Below are 17,500 nucleotides of genomic sequence, written 5' to 3'. Positions count from 1 at the left end.
GTGTGGAAACAGAAACAGAGCGAACGGCAGGAAATTACCACAGACGCCACATCTGAGACCTGCCAGTGAAACACGACTGATTTACATGAGAGCAGAAATCAGTCATCGCTCTGTGTGTGTGTTTCTGGAATAACCTGCTTCATTTTCACACACATCACTCTAATACACACCTTAATCAAACACACCACAATAATAAAACACATACACACTCTCAGCATTCACCACAGGCAGAATTACTACAAGATCTACAGTAAAGCACCATGTATTTTACACTCCTGTTCCCCATGTACTTATTACAGTAATTGCAATAACTGGGTAATAACTAGGTATCAACCCCAAACCAAACCTTATCCCCTGTAGTTACCTTATGTTACCCAGTATTTTCCTAAATAAGTACACTGTAAAGACACATACTGTAAAATAAAGTGCAACCGCATCAACAGCTCAACAACAATATGTTTGGTTAAAGGGATTATATCATGAAAATCTGTCTTTTTCCGTGTTTAAGTGCTATAACCGAGTCCCCGGTGCATCTACCAACCCAGAAAACGTGAAAAAGAACAACCCTGTAACTTTGTTTTGGTAGGACTTTCTCTGCACGCATGTGAAAAAACGAGCCGCTCAGATTTCGCTCCCCTTGTGACGTAGGAAGAGGATCTTATTATAATATTACTATCCCTAAATCTGCACGTCTCCACCCACGGCGCCGCCGTTTTGTTTTCGCAAGAGACAACGGTGTACCAGTTCTAACGCCATGGCAAACGTTCGAGCAAAGCATGCTAACTATTTAGAGTCTTGTTAGCTTGGATAGCCTGCAAGTTGACCCTGGCAAACTCGATTGCTAAAAAAGGAGCGTTTCTGTCTGAGCGATATTTTGGAAAAAATATTAGACAGAATATTAGCAATCATAAACGTTAGCCTGGTGTGTATGGCTCTGTTTGGCAAACAGGTACACTATGTTGTTTAGTGGGCGTCCATACGGGTTTAGCACAAAATATTAACATGACGACAAATGCTAGTCGATGAGTTGAATCAACTCCACAGCAACTACATAAATTTATCCACTAACCATTCAGAAACCTCTAAATGTTGTAACTTCTTCCTGAGTCTCTCCATCAGTGTCGACTCCGGTTTGAACAATGTAAGGCTGAACACCGTTACTGACAATCCTCATTTTGGCTGCGTGAGATTCTCCAGCTTTGTTGTTGTTGAGCTGTTAAAGCTCCGCCCTCTTCTGGAAATGGGGCCGGGAGCAGCAGCTCATTTGCATTTAAAGGGACACACACAAAAACGGCGTGTTTTTGCTCACACCCAAATAGGGGCAAATTTGACAAGCTATAATAAATGATCTGTGGGGTATTTTGAGCTGAAACTTCACAGACACATTCTGGGGACATTTTTCAGGATTCTTTGATGAACAGAAAGTTCAAAAGAACAGCATTTATTTGAAAATGAATCTTTGTAACAATATAAATGTCACATTTGATCAATTAAATGTGTCCTTGCTGAATAAAAGCATTCATTTATTTAACTTACTGACCCCAAACTTTTATATTCACAGAAGAAATAAAGTGATACAGGCTTTGGAGTGAGTAAATAATGACAGAATCTTGTCAAGTCGCTGTTTTAATTAGATGTGGTGATTCCCGCTGGAGGTGTTTCAGGATTCTGGCGTTACATTAAAGGCCAATGACAGATGAATGATTCCTTTCATGTTTCTCGATGAAGCAAACAGTGACATTACAGCTCTATTAATACATGATGTTTGATCTGCTCGAGGGCCTCGAGCCGTCGTGAGCGATTCTCAGGTGGAGCAGACGTCACGAGGAGCTCGGAGAGACAGACACAAGCAGCAGACAGACAGGAAAACTGATTCAGAGGGAGAGACAGGCAGAAGAGCGAGTGATTGTGAATGGAGGGAGAGACGCTGATGAGCGGAGGAGACCAGAGACACGGTGACGAGCCCTCGGCCTCAGAGAGGAGACAAGCACTCACTGCACTTAATTGCAGCCTCCCGGCAGGACACAAACACACACACACACACACACACACACACTTACAGCAATAGATGTATAAAAGGCTTGAGTGATGAAGAAAGCACAATAGCAGCGATTTGACGGCTTTCCATTAGACAGAAGCGCCGCAGGCTACCGCACATCTGACCCATCATGGCCGGATGAAATATTTGAACAATATATCTGGATATTTTTGAGCCTTTTGACAGTATTTAATATATAGTGGGGTCCAAAGTTCTGAGAGCACATTGAAAATGTCTCAAAAATAAATCTGTTTTGGAATATAATGAACACAATATTCGGACACTCAATATTTATACTACTTATATCTGAATATTTATGTATTTGCTCGGCAATTTCAACTAAACTGTCTTTCTATCAAGTAGATCAAAACGTTTAATACTAAAACTAAAACAGTAAAAGTCATTAAAATATTGAAGACTTTTTCTCTAAATGAACACAAGGAAGAATAATATTTAATAATTTTTCATAAACATGAAGTTTTATAATAATACATAAGTAAAATTAGCCGTATTTACCTTAATATATTTTAAAAATAATAATAATAATAATAATTTAGGCTATAAAAAATGCTACGTAGAAAATAAACAGTTGTGAATGAAACAAAACTTTTGCATGTACAAGGTAGGGAGCTGATCACACTAGTGTCAAATTAAAATATAATATTTAAGTGTTGTTATATATTTTCAAAATGTTTATTCCGGTGCATTTGAAGAGGAACAATATAATTTTCTATGGTAATCAACAGCATGTCACTATGGAAGCTTGTTTCTGCCACTGAATAAAAATAAAAAAGGTAATTGCGACTTTTTATCTCGTAATTCTGACTTTTTTTCTTAGAATTGCATGATATAAAGTCATAATTAGGAGATATAAAGTCGCAATTGCGAGAAAAAAGTCAGTTTTTTCCCTCAGATTTGGACTTTATAACTCGCAATTGCGTGTTTATAATTCTGAGATAAGTCAGAATTGTGAGAAAAAAAAGTCAGAATTCTGAGATAAAAAGTCGCAATTACCTTTTTTATTTTTTATTCAGTGGCAGAAACAAGCTTCACAGATGCTGTACATCGAGTTAAACTCTGAATGATCCCTTAAAATCAGCCGTGACGTGAGATCCTACATGTGAACATGTCTACGGCCTCGTTCTCCTGTCAGACGGCTGTAATCTCACTACACATGTGACTATGGAAAACTGCTCTGGAATGCTGTGTGTGTGTGTGTGTAACGTGTGAAATGTTTCCAGGTCACTGCTGGGTTTGTGTGACAGTAGACCAGAGCCGCTCTACAATACAATCTGAGTCCGGCAGCTGAAAGCATTCGAAAACAACACAAACACACTGTATAAGAGTGAACCGTCTGTTCTATTAGTCCATCACCAGAGATCCAAACACATCCTGAACTTCTAGAAGCATAAAGAGCTTTTTAATCTTACTAGAGTAAAAGCAAACAAAAAAAGCCAAAGCAACTCTTTACATAGTTTACCAGTTTTAACTGATCGTAAGTAGGGATGTGTGCGATATTGACAAAAAATTATATCTCTATATTTTCTCGGATTTTGTCGACAATGATGATCAGACGATATTTTGCTGAGTGTGTAATTGTGCTGATTACTGGCAGGTTTAGGACTGCTGTTGACAGTTCAGTTCAATCAAACGGCTGATCATTTCAGGAACGAAGCATTTGACTTTCTTAAAGAGTGAGTCATTGAATCATTCATTCAACCAATTTGTTCAAATGGACTGATTCATTCAATAACGAAACACCGCTGTGGCTTTGTTTGGAACCATTTTCGTTGGCGAAAAAGTGCAAAACAGGCAATATTGTGTCTAAAATGTAAGTCACTTAATTGTTGTATAAAATCAATATCGCATATGCAATCGTGCTGATATTTGGGGGAAAAAACGGCACATTTTATGTGATTACTTAACTATATCATATGATAAATATAGCCTAAAACAAATACTCATACAGGGGCATTTTACTGCATTTTAATAGAGTAAATCACACGTAGGACCCTATTTTAACAATCTAAGCACATGGTCTAAAGCGCACAGCGCAAGTGCATTTAGGGCATGTCCGAATTCCCTTTTGCTAATTTAACGACGGGAAAAATGGTCGGCACACCCGGCACATGGTCTAAAAGGGTTGTCCCTTTTCTTTTAATGAGTAATGGGTGTGTTTTGGGCATAACATGCAATAAACCAATCAGAGTGTCATCTCCCATTCCCTTTAAAAGCCAGTTGCACTCATGCCATGGCGGATTCGCTATTTACATGGCGGAATTTGCAAGCGTGTGTGTGTAATAAGCATAGTGTACGTGCGTTGTACACCCACATATAGGCGCATATTACTAACGCAATCTTCAAATAACAACAAAAAAAACTGCGCCATTGACTTTAGACCAGGTTTTTGTTGGTCAATGAAGCAGTCGTTTTCAGTTGCCTCAAAATAGCAACACGCCAACAATGCATCTGAACACATCTGCTGAAGAAAGGTGATTTAAGTGACTTTGAACATGTCATGGTTGTTGGTGTCAAGACGGGCTGGTCTAAGTGTTTCAGAAACTGCTGATCTACTGGGATTTTCATGCACAACCATCTCTTGCAGCAACCATTTTCTTGGCACACTTTGGGACCTTTAGTACCAACTGAGCATCGTTTTAACGCCACAGCCGACCTGAGTATTGTTGCGGACCATGTCCATCCCTTTATGACCACACTGGACCATCTTCTGATCTACTTCCAGCAGGATAATGCGTCATGTCACTAAGCTCAAATCATCTCAAATTGGTTTCTTGAACATGACAGTGAGTTCACTAAACTCAAATGTCCTCCACAATCACCAGATCTCAATCCAATAGAGCAGCTTTGGGATGTGCTGGAACGGGAGATTCGCATCATGGATATGCAGCCGGCAAATCTGCAGCAACTGTGTGATGATTTCATGACAGTATTGAGCAAAATCTCTGAGGAATGTTTCCAGAACCTTGCTGAATCTGTGCCACGAAGAATTAAGGCAATGCTGAAGGCAAAAGGGGGTCTGACCCGTACTAGCAAGGTTTACCTAATAAAGTGGCTGGTGATATATATATATATATATATATATATATATAATGTTTTAATTGTGCCCAACCACTCCAGCACCAGCCTGTCATATTCTCTCCAGCAAATAAGACGTGGCATTTTCATCTGAAGGTTGGTTTGTGTAATTACAGACGGGTGGAGCACACACGAGCGTATATAAAGAAAGCACAGGAGAAAAATATCACAGACATAAAAACCTGTCATTTCGTTTCAGATGAACAATTTCCAGATGGTAGTTCACCAATTACCCAGAGAACACCACACCGGATCCGTCACCGTTCAAAGACAGGTAGAGGGAGAGATCATAATGACCAAACCTACTTTATAATTGCACTGAATCTATTCTGAGACCATCATTAAACTGCTTTCATGAAGCATTGCAAAAAAAATATGGCCTTGAGTTACTAATAGCAGCATGAGAATTGTGATAAAAGACACAGATGTGCAATAAATACTTAGGCCGCCTAATTTTATTCATAGTAATAATAATAATTATGAAGAATAAAGAATAAACAATTGTTCTGCCAAGTAATATAATTCATTCGCCTATTGTTTATTGGCAGCTTTGAGCATCGCTCAAAACTGTTCATTTTATAATAAAATTATCATCATTATTAATGAAATTAAGAAATTAAGTATAACATGTTCATACCCTTTGACTAAGTTTCACTATCTTAAAGTCATTGACTTGTATTATCTTCTGTCTTTCTTTTGACAAGTGAGCATCAGGGTTTGGAGGACATCAGCTGTGTGTCCTTGTGTAGGACTGAAAAATCATACTAAACTAGCATATTTAATCTCCTCTAATGTACAAATATAACATTCATCTGTGTACTGGATATATATAGTTATCATTATATGCACTTAATGATAACTTGAAACTTAATAATTTATCAGTTAAATATCATCAACAGCAGTATTCGCAGGTAAAGTAACTTTTTTGTTTGTTTATTGTTTGGTATCAGGTAAAATATGCTAATAAACTGCTGTAAACTAGTTTTTAAATGATCTAGCACATGTGAACTGAGTTGTTTTCTGAATATATTCATTCACACATATTACTTACAAAAACCAACACAAATTCGATCTTCAGTATTTTACCTCCTTTTCTGAAGCTTCTTTCGCAAGTTCAGACGAAAACAGTTCAGAAATCAATAACTTCGGTGTCAAACTTAAATGTGTCGTGAGTTCAGTTCAGGATTGACAGTTGATTGTCAGTGTTTAGTCTTTAGTTTTGTGATAAAATGATAACTGACCTGCCAGGATGGCTTTTCCAGGATGGGTGAGTTTGGCTTTGCTCGCAGCTCCGCGTTCACGCGTCATCTTCAGTCAGACACTCACGAACGCGCAGCACCGTTTCGTCTGAGAGCAGCGCGCGATCATAGACTGATGACATGAGACTGCTCTCAGCCAATCAGCAGTCAGATCTCACACAGGGGCGGGGCTCGCATCTCTCTTCCTCTCGCTTTCTCTCTCTCTCTCTCTCTCCGCGCCACGCCCTCGAGAAGAGAAACTCGTTTCAAGGAGGATCCGAATCAAATGTCCGATCTCCAAACTAATTAAACATCTGACTGATTGGAAAACTTTAGATTTTAGGTTAAAAAAAAAACTAAGCCCCAAAACTGCAGACACCATAAATAAATAAATAAATAAATAAATGTGTTAATATTTAAATAAATATATATAAACATATATATATGGTCACACTTTACTTCTGGGAACAATTCACAGTATTAACTAACTATTAACTATGACTTTCGCCTCAATAAACTCCTAATTACTGCTTATTTAATAGTTAGTAAATTAGTTGTTAAGTTTATGTATTGGTAGGATTATGGGATGTAGAATATGATCATGCAGAATAAGGCATTAATATGTGCTTTAATAAACAGCCAATATCCTAATATGCTTGCTAATAGGCAACTAGTTAATACTGAGAACTGGACCCTAAAGTATCATTTTATATATATATTTATATATGTGTGTATGTATGTATATGTATATATATATATACATGTGTGTGTGTGTGTGTGTGTGTATGTATAATATATACACACACACACACACACACATATTATATATATATATATATATATATATATATATACACACAGTATAGTTTTTGGGAATTTTAGAATTGTTTTAAAATTATGAATGCATTACTGTACTATAGCCAGGGAATATAAAATTATAGTCTGGAACATAAACATTGAATCATATCTCTGTGGCTATGGTGATGATACTGAAAACAAAACTAATCCCAACTGTGTTTTTATCAGCGATTCTCCTGGTACGTTAAAATTGAGAAAGAACCCAGACATGAATGTGCAATTACTGCAGGAAAAACACGAACACATTAAACAGGAACAACTGTGACCTGAAGTGACTGAAGAGAGAGAGACAGCAGCAGCACATCAAATGTAAACTTTATTCCTGTCTGTGTATTTGACTCTTCAATCTAAGGAGCCGCTACACAACACTGAGCAACCCAAACATCCTCACTTTTTGTGTTTTTTGCATATTGTTTTCCTAGAAAAATTAATGTCTCTTTTTACTACAACATAACACAACAGACAGTGCATATGGCTTGCAGTAACACTGATGAACAGCGCCAGGAAAAGCCTCAATAATCATGCGCAACTAGTAAACATGTCACGGTCAGGACGATGTGGTGTTAAATAAACAGACGTTCGGTTATTATGTGATTTTCACATTGTACAACTGAAATTAAGTACCACTTGAAATGTAAACAAAGTTAATACTGCAGAATTAAAAGGATGAGAACGGACAAAAGAAGAACCAAGAAAAATATCGTACCGTTCACCCTCGCTAGTGTTTTAGAGTAGTATCGTTTAGGTTTAGCGTCCTTCCTCTCATCATCAGTGCGGTACAGTTGATCAGTTCAAATGAAATCATAAGTTAACGAGCAGCTTGTTTGACACGTGTATTTAAGAAGCGTTTTGTGCTGCGTGTTTGTTTGTTTCATTGATTGCTGAGATACAGTTTTCATGCTTCCTGAAAGCAGCAGTTGAGGTTCGCTATCACAGGCACACATTTCCCAGAATTCCTAGCGGGAGCGATGCACGGGACTCAAGGCTGAAGGTTGAAGCCGTACACAGGAGTAGCGAATCCGTAACCCGGGAAACCCGGCTGGGGTGTGACGCCGGTCTGACTGCCGTTCAACATCAGCTGTTGCCCTGCACACACACACACACACACACACACACACACATTCATATTCATGAATGGAAGCATTTATCTTGATCTGTGATTGATACTACATCACCAGCTCTCAGTATCAGGGCAGGTTCTCAATGATACTGTACTGCACTGGAAACTGTATGTCATTTCAACATGTTTTCTTGCCACTAACCAATCAGATGAAAGCATGAGAACATGCTTCAGAAACAGTCTGTATCCTTGTTTATTAAAAAATGAATAATGTAATTACAATATTAATATAGTAATAATAATAATAATATAACTAATAAAGAACTGCATAAATGGTTCATGCATAAATAAATAAATGTATAAATAAATTAATAAATAAATGGTTAATGCATAAACAAATACATGCATCAATAAATAAATAAATGCATCAATAAATGGGTAATGCATAAATAAATAAATGAATAAATAAATAAATGCATAATGCATCTATAAATAAATGCATAAATAAATAGTTAATACATAAATAAATATATAAATAGTTAATGCATAAATAAATAAATCAATAAATAAATGCATAAATAAATAAATGCATAATGCATCTATACATAAATGCATCAATGGGTAATGCATAAATAAATAAATGCATAATGCATCTATAAATAAATGCATAAATAAAAAGTTAATACATAAATAAATATATAAATAGTTAATGCATAAATAAATAAATCAATAAATAAATGCATAATGCATCTATACATAAATGCATCAATGGGTAATGCATAAATAAATAAATGCATCTATAAATAAATGCATAAATAAATAGTTAATACATAAATAAATATATAAATAGTTAATGCATAAATAAATAAATAAATAAATAAATGCATCAATAAATGCATAATAAATACATTTGCTAAATATAATTTCCTATACAAATGTAATTTGTTTTGGCAAACATAATGTATACATGGTGTAGATGATTTAAATATTTAAATAAGCAGGACAGAGACCGGAAACATTATAAGCTGGCTTTGAAGCAACAGTTAAAAGTTATTAAAATATTGCCTATAACGAATAGTATCCATAGCATTAAATTCACATGCATGATATCTGTGAATGAAATCATTATTTTTAATAAACAGTCAAATGAAGAGCTCAAGTATCTGAGCATCAGGTGTTGTCCGTTATTGATGCATCATAAAAGTGAAAATGACTCTCATCAAAGCAAGGTTCTTCTCAAATGAGTTTGTTAATGCATAATTTCATAACAAAAGTTGAACTATTTTAAAAACCGTCTGACACATGTGCACACTGACCAGCAATGCTGTAGAAATCACATGACAGACTTGATGATAACGTACCGTAGACTATGGAGGAGGATTCGGGAGACTCGTCTTCAGACGCTCTCTTGTTCTCGGCCTCCTGCAGTTTATCCACCTGTAACAGAGGCAGAAACATCACTGTCAAAGTGTCACCCTGTGTCCTTTCATCCAAACACGTCCTTTCAGCCTCTGTCTGAGCCGTTCATGCCCTTCACACTCAACCGCATATAAACCTGAGCTGACAGAACTTCACGAATCTTCTTCTGATGTGTTTACAGCATCATCATCATCATCACTACATGCAAATGACCAATAATGTCACACATGACATGCCAAAATGCTGCATGACAAAATACACTCACATTCACTTAACAATTTTTTAAAACATTAATGTATGATTTTCTGTAAAGCTGCTTTAAAACAACAGCATGGATGTGAAGCATTAGAAAAATAAAATGACTTATACAATATACGCCTTAGAAACTCCCATTCTTCATATATTCATCATTAGAATATGTGAAATGCTAAAACAACAGCACAGTGAAACTAATGAACTCAAACTCTGTTTGTTTGTTGATGTTCCTCAAACGTTCTCCTTAGTGTTTGTTCTAAACTTCTAAAACTGATATTTAATTGCTGTTATTAGTTTAATCTGAAACACTGAACAAACAGACATCCATCTGCTCTGATGCAACATGTATACTGAAACAAAACACGCTGTTTTTTTAAATGCAAATGAGCTGCTGCTCCCGCCCCCTTTCCAGAAGAGGGCGGAGCTTTAACAGCTCGCGCTTCGGTCGCTCAACAACAACAAAGCTGGAGAATCTCACGCAGCAAAAATGAGGATTGTCAGTAACAGTGTTCAGCTTTACATTGTTCAAACCGGAGTCGACACTGATGGAGAGACTCAGGAAGAAGTTACAACTTTTAGGACGTTTCTGAATGGTTAGTGGATAAATTTATGTAGTTGCTGTGGAGTTGATCCAACTCATCCACTAGCATGTGCCGTCATGTTAATCTTTTGTGCAAATCCAGCGTTGAATTGAACCTCGTTTGTGAAGCAGTCCGGCGTAAAATGACGGCATTTACAACAACAACTCTTCCTCTTCTCTAAAGCAGCCCAACATGGCCTCACCCCCTTTGTTGTGTGTTCTCGGGGGCGGGGTTTATGTAAATTTTAGGGCTTGTGATGTCACTAACCCAGGAAGAAGCTCGTTGTAGTCCCTACCAGCCGTTGGTTGTAGTCCTTAAAAAGCGATTTCTGTAAAAGAAAATATCTCCCTTTGCATTGAACTTTGAGCGCTGTAACTTTGCAGATGTTGTTTATGCTCAAACAGCAACATTACACACTAACTAAAGTTAAAAAAGTCAAATCATAATCAAGGATGCCTTTAATGATTTTTATAAAGTAAATATAAGAAAAAAAATTGATATTTTAGTAATATTTCAAGATGAACACTTACTGGACTGAAGCAACTCAGGTTTACTTGATTTATCATTTTTAGAAAAATCATGTTAAAAATCATGAGTATCAAATATGATCATCATCATTTGAGGAAGGTTTATTTGTTCATCTCTCAATCATCATATATCATTGTAACTACAGAGCTTTGATCATAAAACTAAGCATTTAAATATCATCTTGCTAAGACATATTATTGGCAGATATTGATATTTATATGCACTTTATGCAAGTACCTGTTTTACTGTTATAAATATCCAACTGATTTACATTACAAGCTATCAAAATGTCATCAACTTTTTGTCCATATAAATATCAGCATCTGCACCTTTTTTTTTGCATATTCATAAATCATACTATATGAGCCACACATGCAATTTTTTGTTTTAGATTTTCTCTAAAGGTTCAATAAACTCTTCTGTTTAAAAAAACAAACATTTTTTGACAATTATTTCATATGTCAGGCTTTCCCAAGTTAAATCTAAGAGTGACTTTGTTGCCATCTGCAGGTCAAACTGACGTACTGCAGCTTTAAAGAGAGTCTGAAGCAAAGACACACCAGACATCCGCCGGATTTACAGGACGTTATAATGATGAATAATCATTTTGGTTTGTGAAGGTCGTCTTTCTCACAGCTGTAAACGATTACGGCTCGTGTGAGAACTCCAGCGATCCTTCTGAATAACTCCTTATTATAATAATTAGCCTCTTTCTCAGAAACATCCACGCACACACAAACAAACAAACAAACAGGCTCATCACAGCTACAGAGCAGTGCATTGTGGGTAATCAAGCAAACTATTCAGGAACCTGTTATAAAAGAGTGCAGCATCTGTACTCTACATGCGCTAATATCTAATACAGAGAGAGACGGACAGAACGGGTCAGAGACCTTCACCTGCCTGGCTAATTCATCCACCTGTAGAGGAGGGAAACTCAATATCATTCAGTCATACTGACAGATCATTTACAGCTGCTGGAGATTTCAAAGGCATCAAAAATGAGTTAAAGGTACACTATGTAACATTCGACCCTCTAGTGGTTAAAAAACAAAACTGCATATATTTTGAAGAAGTTGTGCTTCGGCTCTGCTTGACTGTGCAGATGAATATGTATCCTTCTCATAATTAAAAAGATCCTACTGCTCATAAAACATTCACTAGGCTTAATGTATATAACCAGTTTAGATGGAAAGGATCTCAAGCTGTCTAGCTGAAGGCATTATTGTAGCTTTACCCATTAATAGACACGGTATTTCCTTGAAAATAAACCATAATGAAATGAGGCAGTTTATCTGTTCAATAAAACACCTTACTCACCTGTTGAGTCATAAAAATGCCTTGACTAATGTTATACAGTGAGTGGACAATAAAAGTATATGAGCCCTTTAGGATGTTCCATCTGGGTTTGAGACGGTGTGTTTGTGTGTTTCATACGCACCTTGCTCAGGTACTCCCTCATCACCTGAATGAAGTAAGGCATGGCAGAGTCCATGAGGCCGTGTCTCCAGGCCAGCTCTAAGACCACGTCAGGAGCCAGAAGATCATACGAGCTGAAGAGACACGCGGCGAAACACTCCCGCTTCCCCTCTTCAACAAACCAGCGCAAGAGATCCTGAGCCTGAGCGCCGTCCTGAGACTCGGCCGCGAACTGCATCGCATCCTGACACACACACACACACACACAGGGAAATGTGTCACGTCCTGACATAAATGCTGTGATAATTCTGTTAAGTAAAATTTGGTAACACTTTAGTATGGGGAACAATTCTAACTTTTAACTAGCTTACATATTGGCTGTTTATTAGTATTTATAAAGCACACATTAATGCCTTATTCTGCATGATTATATTCTACATCCCTTAATCCTACCCAATACCTGAACTTAAACGCTACCTTACTAACTATTAATAAGCTGTAAAATAGGAGTTTATTAAGACAAAAGTCGTAGTTAATAGTGAATGTGTGTTCCCCATACTGAAGTTTTACCTAAAATTCTGTTAAAGAAAGAAAGTCATATGGTTTTGAAACAACTTGAGGGAAGTAAATGATGATAGAATCATTCCTAAAAAAAAATAAGAAGAAGAAGAAAAAAACAGGGAGGAAAGTCACTAAATTAATTGCACATTTATTTATGAAAATTCATTTAAAAAATAGCCATTAAATTAAATGCATTTTTTAAAATGAAAAAATATTATTTTTAAAAAAAAAAATCATTAATAAAGACTTTTAATTTTTGGGTGAATTATTTCTTTACAGGCACAAAATAGTAACTAGTCAAAATAGAAAACAGAAAAAATAGTTGCTAAATTAATTGAACATTTTTAATGAAAACAAACACCAAAAAAATGGCAAATTTGAATGAAAATAAATTTTAAAAATTATTAATGAAGACAGAATTTTCATTTAATCTGTAGTCACGAAGCAAAAACAAAGAAGATGGAATTTAATTTATTATTTAAATTATTTTTATTAATATAATTATTCATATAATTATTTAACAAATTATTTAGGTCAATTATTTAATAAAAAATAAAAGACTAAACAAATAAATAACAATAAAATTAATAATAAAGTAATAATAATGAAATTAATAATCATAAAACCTAATAATCATAGTGTCTTGCAGCATTAATATGTATAATATCAATTAAAAAGTATAAACAAATGTGCATATATATATATATATATATATATATATAAATACTGTGTGTGTATATATATATATATAGAGAGAGAGAGAGAGAGAGTTATTATAGTTAACTGAAACAAATTTTGCATTGCTTGAAATAAAATATATATTAACTGAAATAAAATAAAAATCTAGAATAAAATTAAACTTGTTTTATTTCAGCTAGTTGGCAAGGCAACATTTCTAACTTTCATTTAGTTTAACTGCTAAAATAATTAAAACTACAAGTGAAATAAAAATGAGTAAAACATATAGACATATTTAAGAAAAACTAAAACTTATAAAAATGACAAAAATACAACATAAAATGTCACATTTAAATTAAATTTGGAAATATAAAAATAAAAAATAATTCACTCACACACACACAAAAATATATATATATTATTTTTTTATTTTCCATGTTTATATATAATTCCCGTCAGAGTGATGTGTGTTCTGTAATGTGTGTTTGTACCTTGTAAAGCTTGTCTTTCTTGCACAGCTGGATGCTCTGAGCCCAGCGCTGGTTGCTCTTGTAGAGATACGCGGCGATGCGTCTGAACTCAATGAGCTCGTGTGTCTCCAGCCTCTGAGCTAAACCGACGGAGTCGAAGTTATCGTACGCGTCGATGGAGGCGCGCAGACCCTGAGGACGGCAGAGGAACACGCTTCAGATCATTTTCACTGCTGTATGTCATAGAGATGAAGAACATGTGTGTGTGTACCTGATAGTCCTCTTCCTCCGTCAGCAGGTTGTTGAGCGCTTCATTCACGGCTCTGTTATTGTGGATTTGCACTGATCTGAGGTACGGTTTCACCAGCCGCAACTGATTCACCTGCAAACACAGATGACTGTCATCACAGCAGACGTATTGATCACTAATGCTAAAACTACTAAAATCATTTTTGTTTATAAATAAAAAATAAAATAAAATAAAATATTACATGAAAAACTTAAATGAAAATCAGAAATGTTGCCTTCGGAACTGAAATAAAATAAGTTGAAATACTACTAAAATTCCTTAAACTAAAAGAGAAATAAAATTAAATGAAAGCAAAATAGAAATATTTTAAAGACGCAATAACTATTAAAAATGACAAAAGCTCAAAATAAAATTACTAAAAGTTAAACGAAAATTATAATGATTTTTGTTTACCTTTTTAAAACTTAAAATGAATTCATAATCTATATATATATATATATATCATGACTCTTCAAGTTCGATTAAACCATCAACATATGAAGAAAACATTTTATATATTTTTTTATATTTAAAATATGAGGGAAGAACAAAACGCTAAACATGGTAAAGGTATTTATGTGACAATTTTTTGGGAAAAAAGGCAAACTACAGCTACAGGCTTTATTTTCCTATGCATAGGAAAACAAAGAGCTGACAGGAAAAAGCAAACATTGACTACAACATAATCAGTTATTAATATTGCAATGGTTCTCTCTTGTTTTTGCATGTGTCCATAATTTCTTTGATTGACAGCCTGGCCAAAAATGTCCCACAATTTGACGTTTCATTGCGTTATTATCACAAATAAAACAATCGGCTGCTAGCACAACTACGCAATATGCTTACAAAATCTTTAATAATATTTGAATAAAGGTTGAAAATGTCCATTTTTTTCTGGGCTGTACATCACTTTTGGCCACTACTGTGTATATACTGTACTGTCCTGTATACTGTACTCTATACACACACACACACACACTCACGTACCTTGCTGAAGTAGCTGACGGCTCTGCCGTGGTCCAGTCGAGGAGCGAGTACAGACAGCAGATCATTGAGCAGCAGCGGTTTATAGTCCAAATAAAACTGCAGAGATTTATAATACAGCTCCACATTCGCCACCTTCATGAGAGAGACGAGTAAACAGAAGAAAAGATACACAACGATAAAGATCACAGACACAAACGAAATTAAATGGCGAACAGATGGAGACTTCCGCTTCTCAGATGTTTCTCCTCATAAAAAGACCGCAGTGATCTCAGATATGTCTCCTCTAGAGTTTCAAAAATTCAACTCAAACATTTCTTATCAAAGTGGATACTTACTGTAAATGAAACATAACTGCGAACTCCATTAAACTATGAAAGAGCAACTGTGTGTGTTTGTGCATTTGACAGACACTTTTATCAAATGTGACTTTATTCAATCTATACATTTTTCACATTCCCTGGAAATCAAACCCATGACCGTGACGTTGCTCTATTATTTGATCTACAGAATTATTTTATGCGTCACCTTGCTGATGAGCTCTTTGAAGGAAGCGTCTCTCCAGGCGTCTGTAGGGTGCGTCATCATCGTCAAGATGGCATTGTCATACTCCTCGTATTTATCATACAGGAGCACAAGCTCCGCCCACAGATGGGCCTGTTCAGCCGCTCGTAACACCTGACCAATCACAGGACAGCAAATCATAAACACAGCTGACATAAAGTTCACAAAGCATGACTTCCCATCACAATTCATTGTCTTAATCATTACAAATGTTGCGATTAACAAAAACAGAGTTGTAGTTAAAAGTAATTTCTTGTATTTTATGTTATGCTACAGAAGTTCCTAAACTTTAACAGAATAAATCGCCAGATCAACCAACACTCCCTGACAGCAACATAGTGTGGCCCAGATCCGGCCCACATCTGGTACATGTGGATTACACCTGGACCAGATGTGGGCCGGATCTGGGCCACACTATGTTGCTGTCTGGGCTGTGAGCATGAAATGGAGTTTCACAAGAGAAAACTAATATTTATCTCATTGAGTTGAAAAGCTGTCTCGAGATATTGCCATGACGAAGAGTGAGGGTGAAATTAGGATAGAATATGCCACCGCTACATTTACATTACGCCTCCACTGTAGTTTAGCTTTTTATAAAAATAAAAACCATTTAATTCAGTTGGATAACAGTCGCTTCAATCCCATCCAGCTCATCTAACATGAGCAGCAGAGTCGTACGTAGTGCAGCAGGAATCAGAGTTCACTGATCATGTGACGAGAGTGACGAGATGACCGCCGAGGCCATGGCAGAGGATTCGTTCACTGATCACGTGACGAGAGTAAGGTGAGATGACTGACGAGACCATGACGGAGGATTCGTTCACTGATCATGTGACGAGAGTAAGGCGAGATGACTGACGAGACCATGGCGGAGGATTCGTTCACTGATCATGTGACGAGAGTAAGGCGAGATGACCGACTAGACCATGGCGGAGGATTCGTTCACTGATCACATGACGAGAGTAAGGCGAGATGACTGACGAGACCATGGCGGAGGATTCGTTCACTGATCACATGACGAGAGTAAGGCGAGATGACCGACTAGACCATGGCGGAGGATTCGTTCACTGATCACGTGACGAGAGTAAGGCGAGATGACCGACAAGACCATGGCAGAGGACTCGTTGCACAACAGAGCCTAAAAGCGTCTGACAAATGTCTTATCTTGTAGAATGTGTGGTCAGCACCGCCGCTCCCTATTCACAGAGTAACCGCGATCGTGAAATCGAAAGTGAAAGTAAAACGCGTTTTACTTTGAATATTGAGAGAGTACTTTGATTATGGTTGCACTTATTGTTTGAACTTAATAAGACTAAGAGAAATCTAACACTTCTATTTTTTTAGCCCACACTTTGACAAACGCATCAGAAAGAACGTACCTTGGGGATGTTGACGCGAGACCAGAAGAGCTCCAGATGTTCTCTCATCCTCTGGGGTTTGTATTTGGAGTAGAGGATGGCCA

General features: G+C 36.4%; 2 protein-coding genes across 4 annotated transcripts in view; both read right to left on the bottom strand.

Annotated features, from left to right (window-relative positions):
* The window catches only part of si:dkey-178e17.1 (tricarboxylate transport protein B, mitochondrial), a 23,524-nt gene extending 16,994 nt beyond the window's left edge, over positions 1-6,530 (bottom strand). Inside the window, exon 1 of the mRNA XM_051904228.1 lies at positions 6,376-6,530. Within this exon, the coding sequence (XP_051760188.1) occupies positions 6,376-6,442 (67 nt within the window). The 5' untranslated portion in view covers positions 6,443-6,530. The remainder of the gene's footprint in view (positions 1-6,375) is intronic.
* Positions 6,531-7,528: 998 nt separating this feature from the next.
* The window catches only part of cltcl1 (clathrin, heavy chain-like 1), a 40,922-nt gene continuing 30,950 nt past the window's right edge, over positions 7,529-17,500 (bottom strand). Inside the window, exons 25-33 of one of the 3 annotated variants that reach the window (XM_051903586.1) lie at positions 17,418-17,500; positions 16,003-16,152; positions 15,478-15,609; positions 14,473-14,583; positions 14,223-14,393; positions 12,515-12,736; positions 11,967-11,993; positions 9,652-9,727; positions 7,529-8,316 (exon numbers count right to left, since the gene is read on the bottom strand). The exon at positions 17,418-17,500 is cut by the window's right edge and continues 85 nt beyond it. In XM_051903586.1, the coding sequence (XP_051759546.1) occupies positions 8,210-8,316; positions 9,652-9,727; positions 11,967-11,993; positions 12,515-12,736; positions 14,223-14,393; positions 14,473-14,583; positions 15,478-15,609; positions 16,003-16,152; positions 17,418-17,500 (1,079 nt within the window). In that variant the 3' untranslated portion in view covers positions 7,529-8,209. Of the gene's footprint in view, positions 8,317-9,651; positions 9,728-10,812; positions 11,994-12,514; positions 12,737-14,222; positions 14,394-14,472; positions 14,584-15,477; positions 15,610-16,002; positions 16,153-17,417 lie in introns of all 3 variants that reach the window. The other 2 variants (XR_007931338.1, XM_051903587.1) reach the window with 2 other exon arrangements.

The sequence above is a fragment of the Ctenopharyngodon idella genome, chromosome 8 (assembly GCF_019924925.1).
Source record: "Ctenopharyngodon idella isolate HZGC_01 chromosome 8, HZGC01, whole genome shotgun sequence".
In the NCBI taxonomy this organism is placed as follows: domain Eukaryota; kingdom Metazoa; phylum Chordata; class Actinopteri; order Cypriniformes; family Xenocyprididae; genus Ctenopharyngodon; species Ctenopharyngodon idella.
This window is presented reverse-complemented; position numbering and strand designations above follow the sequence as displayed.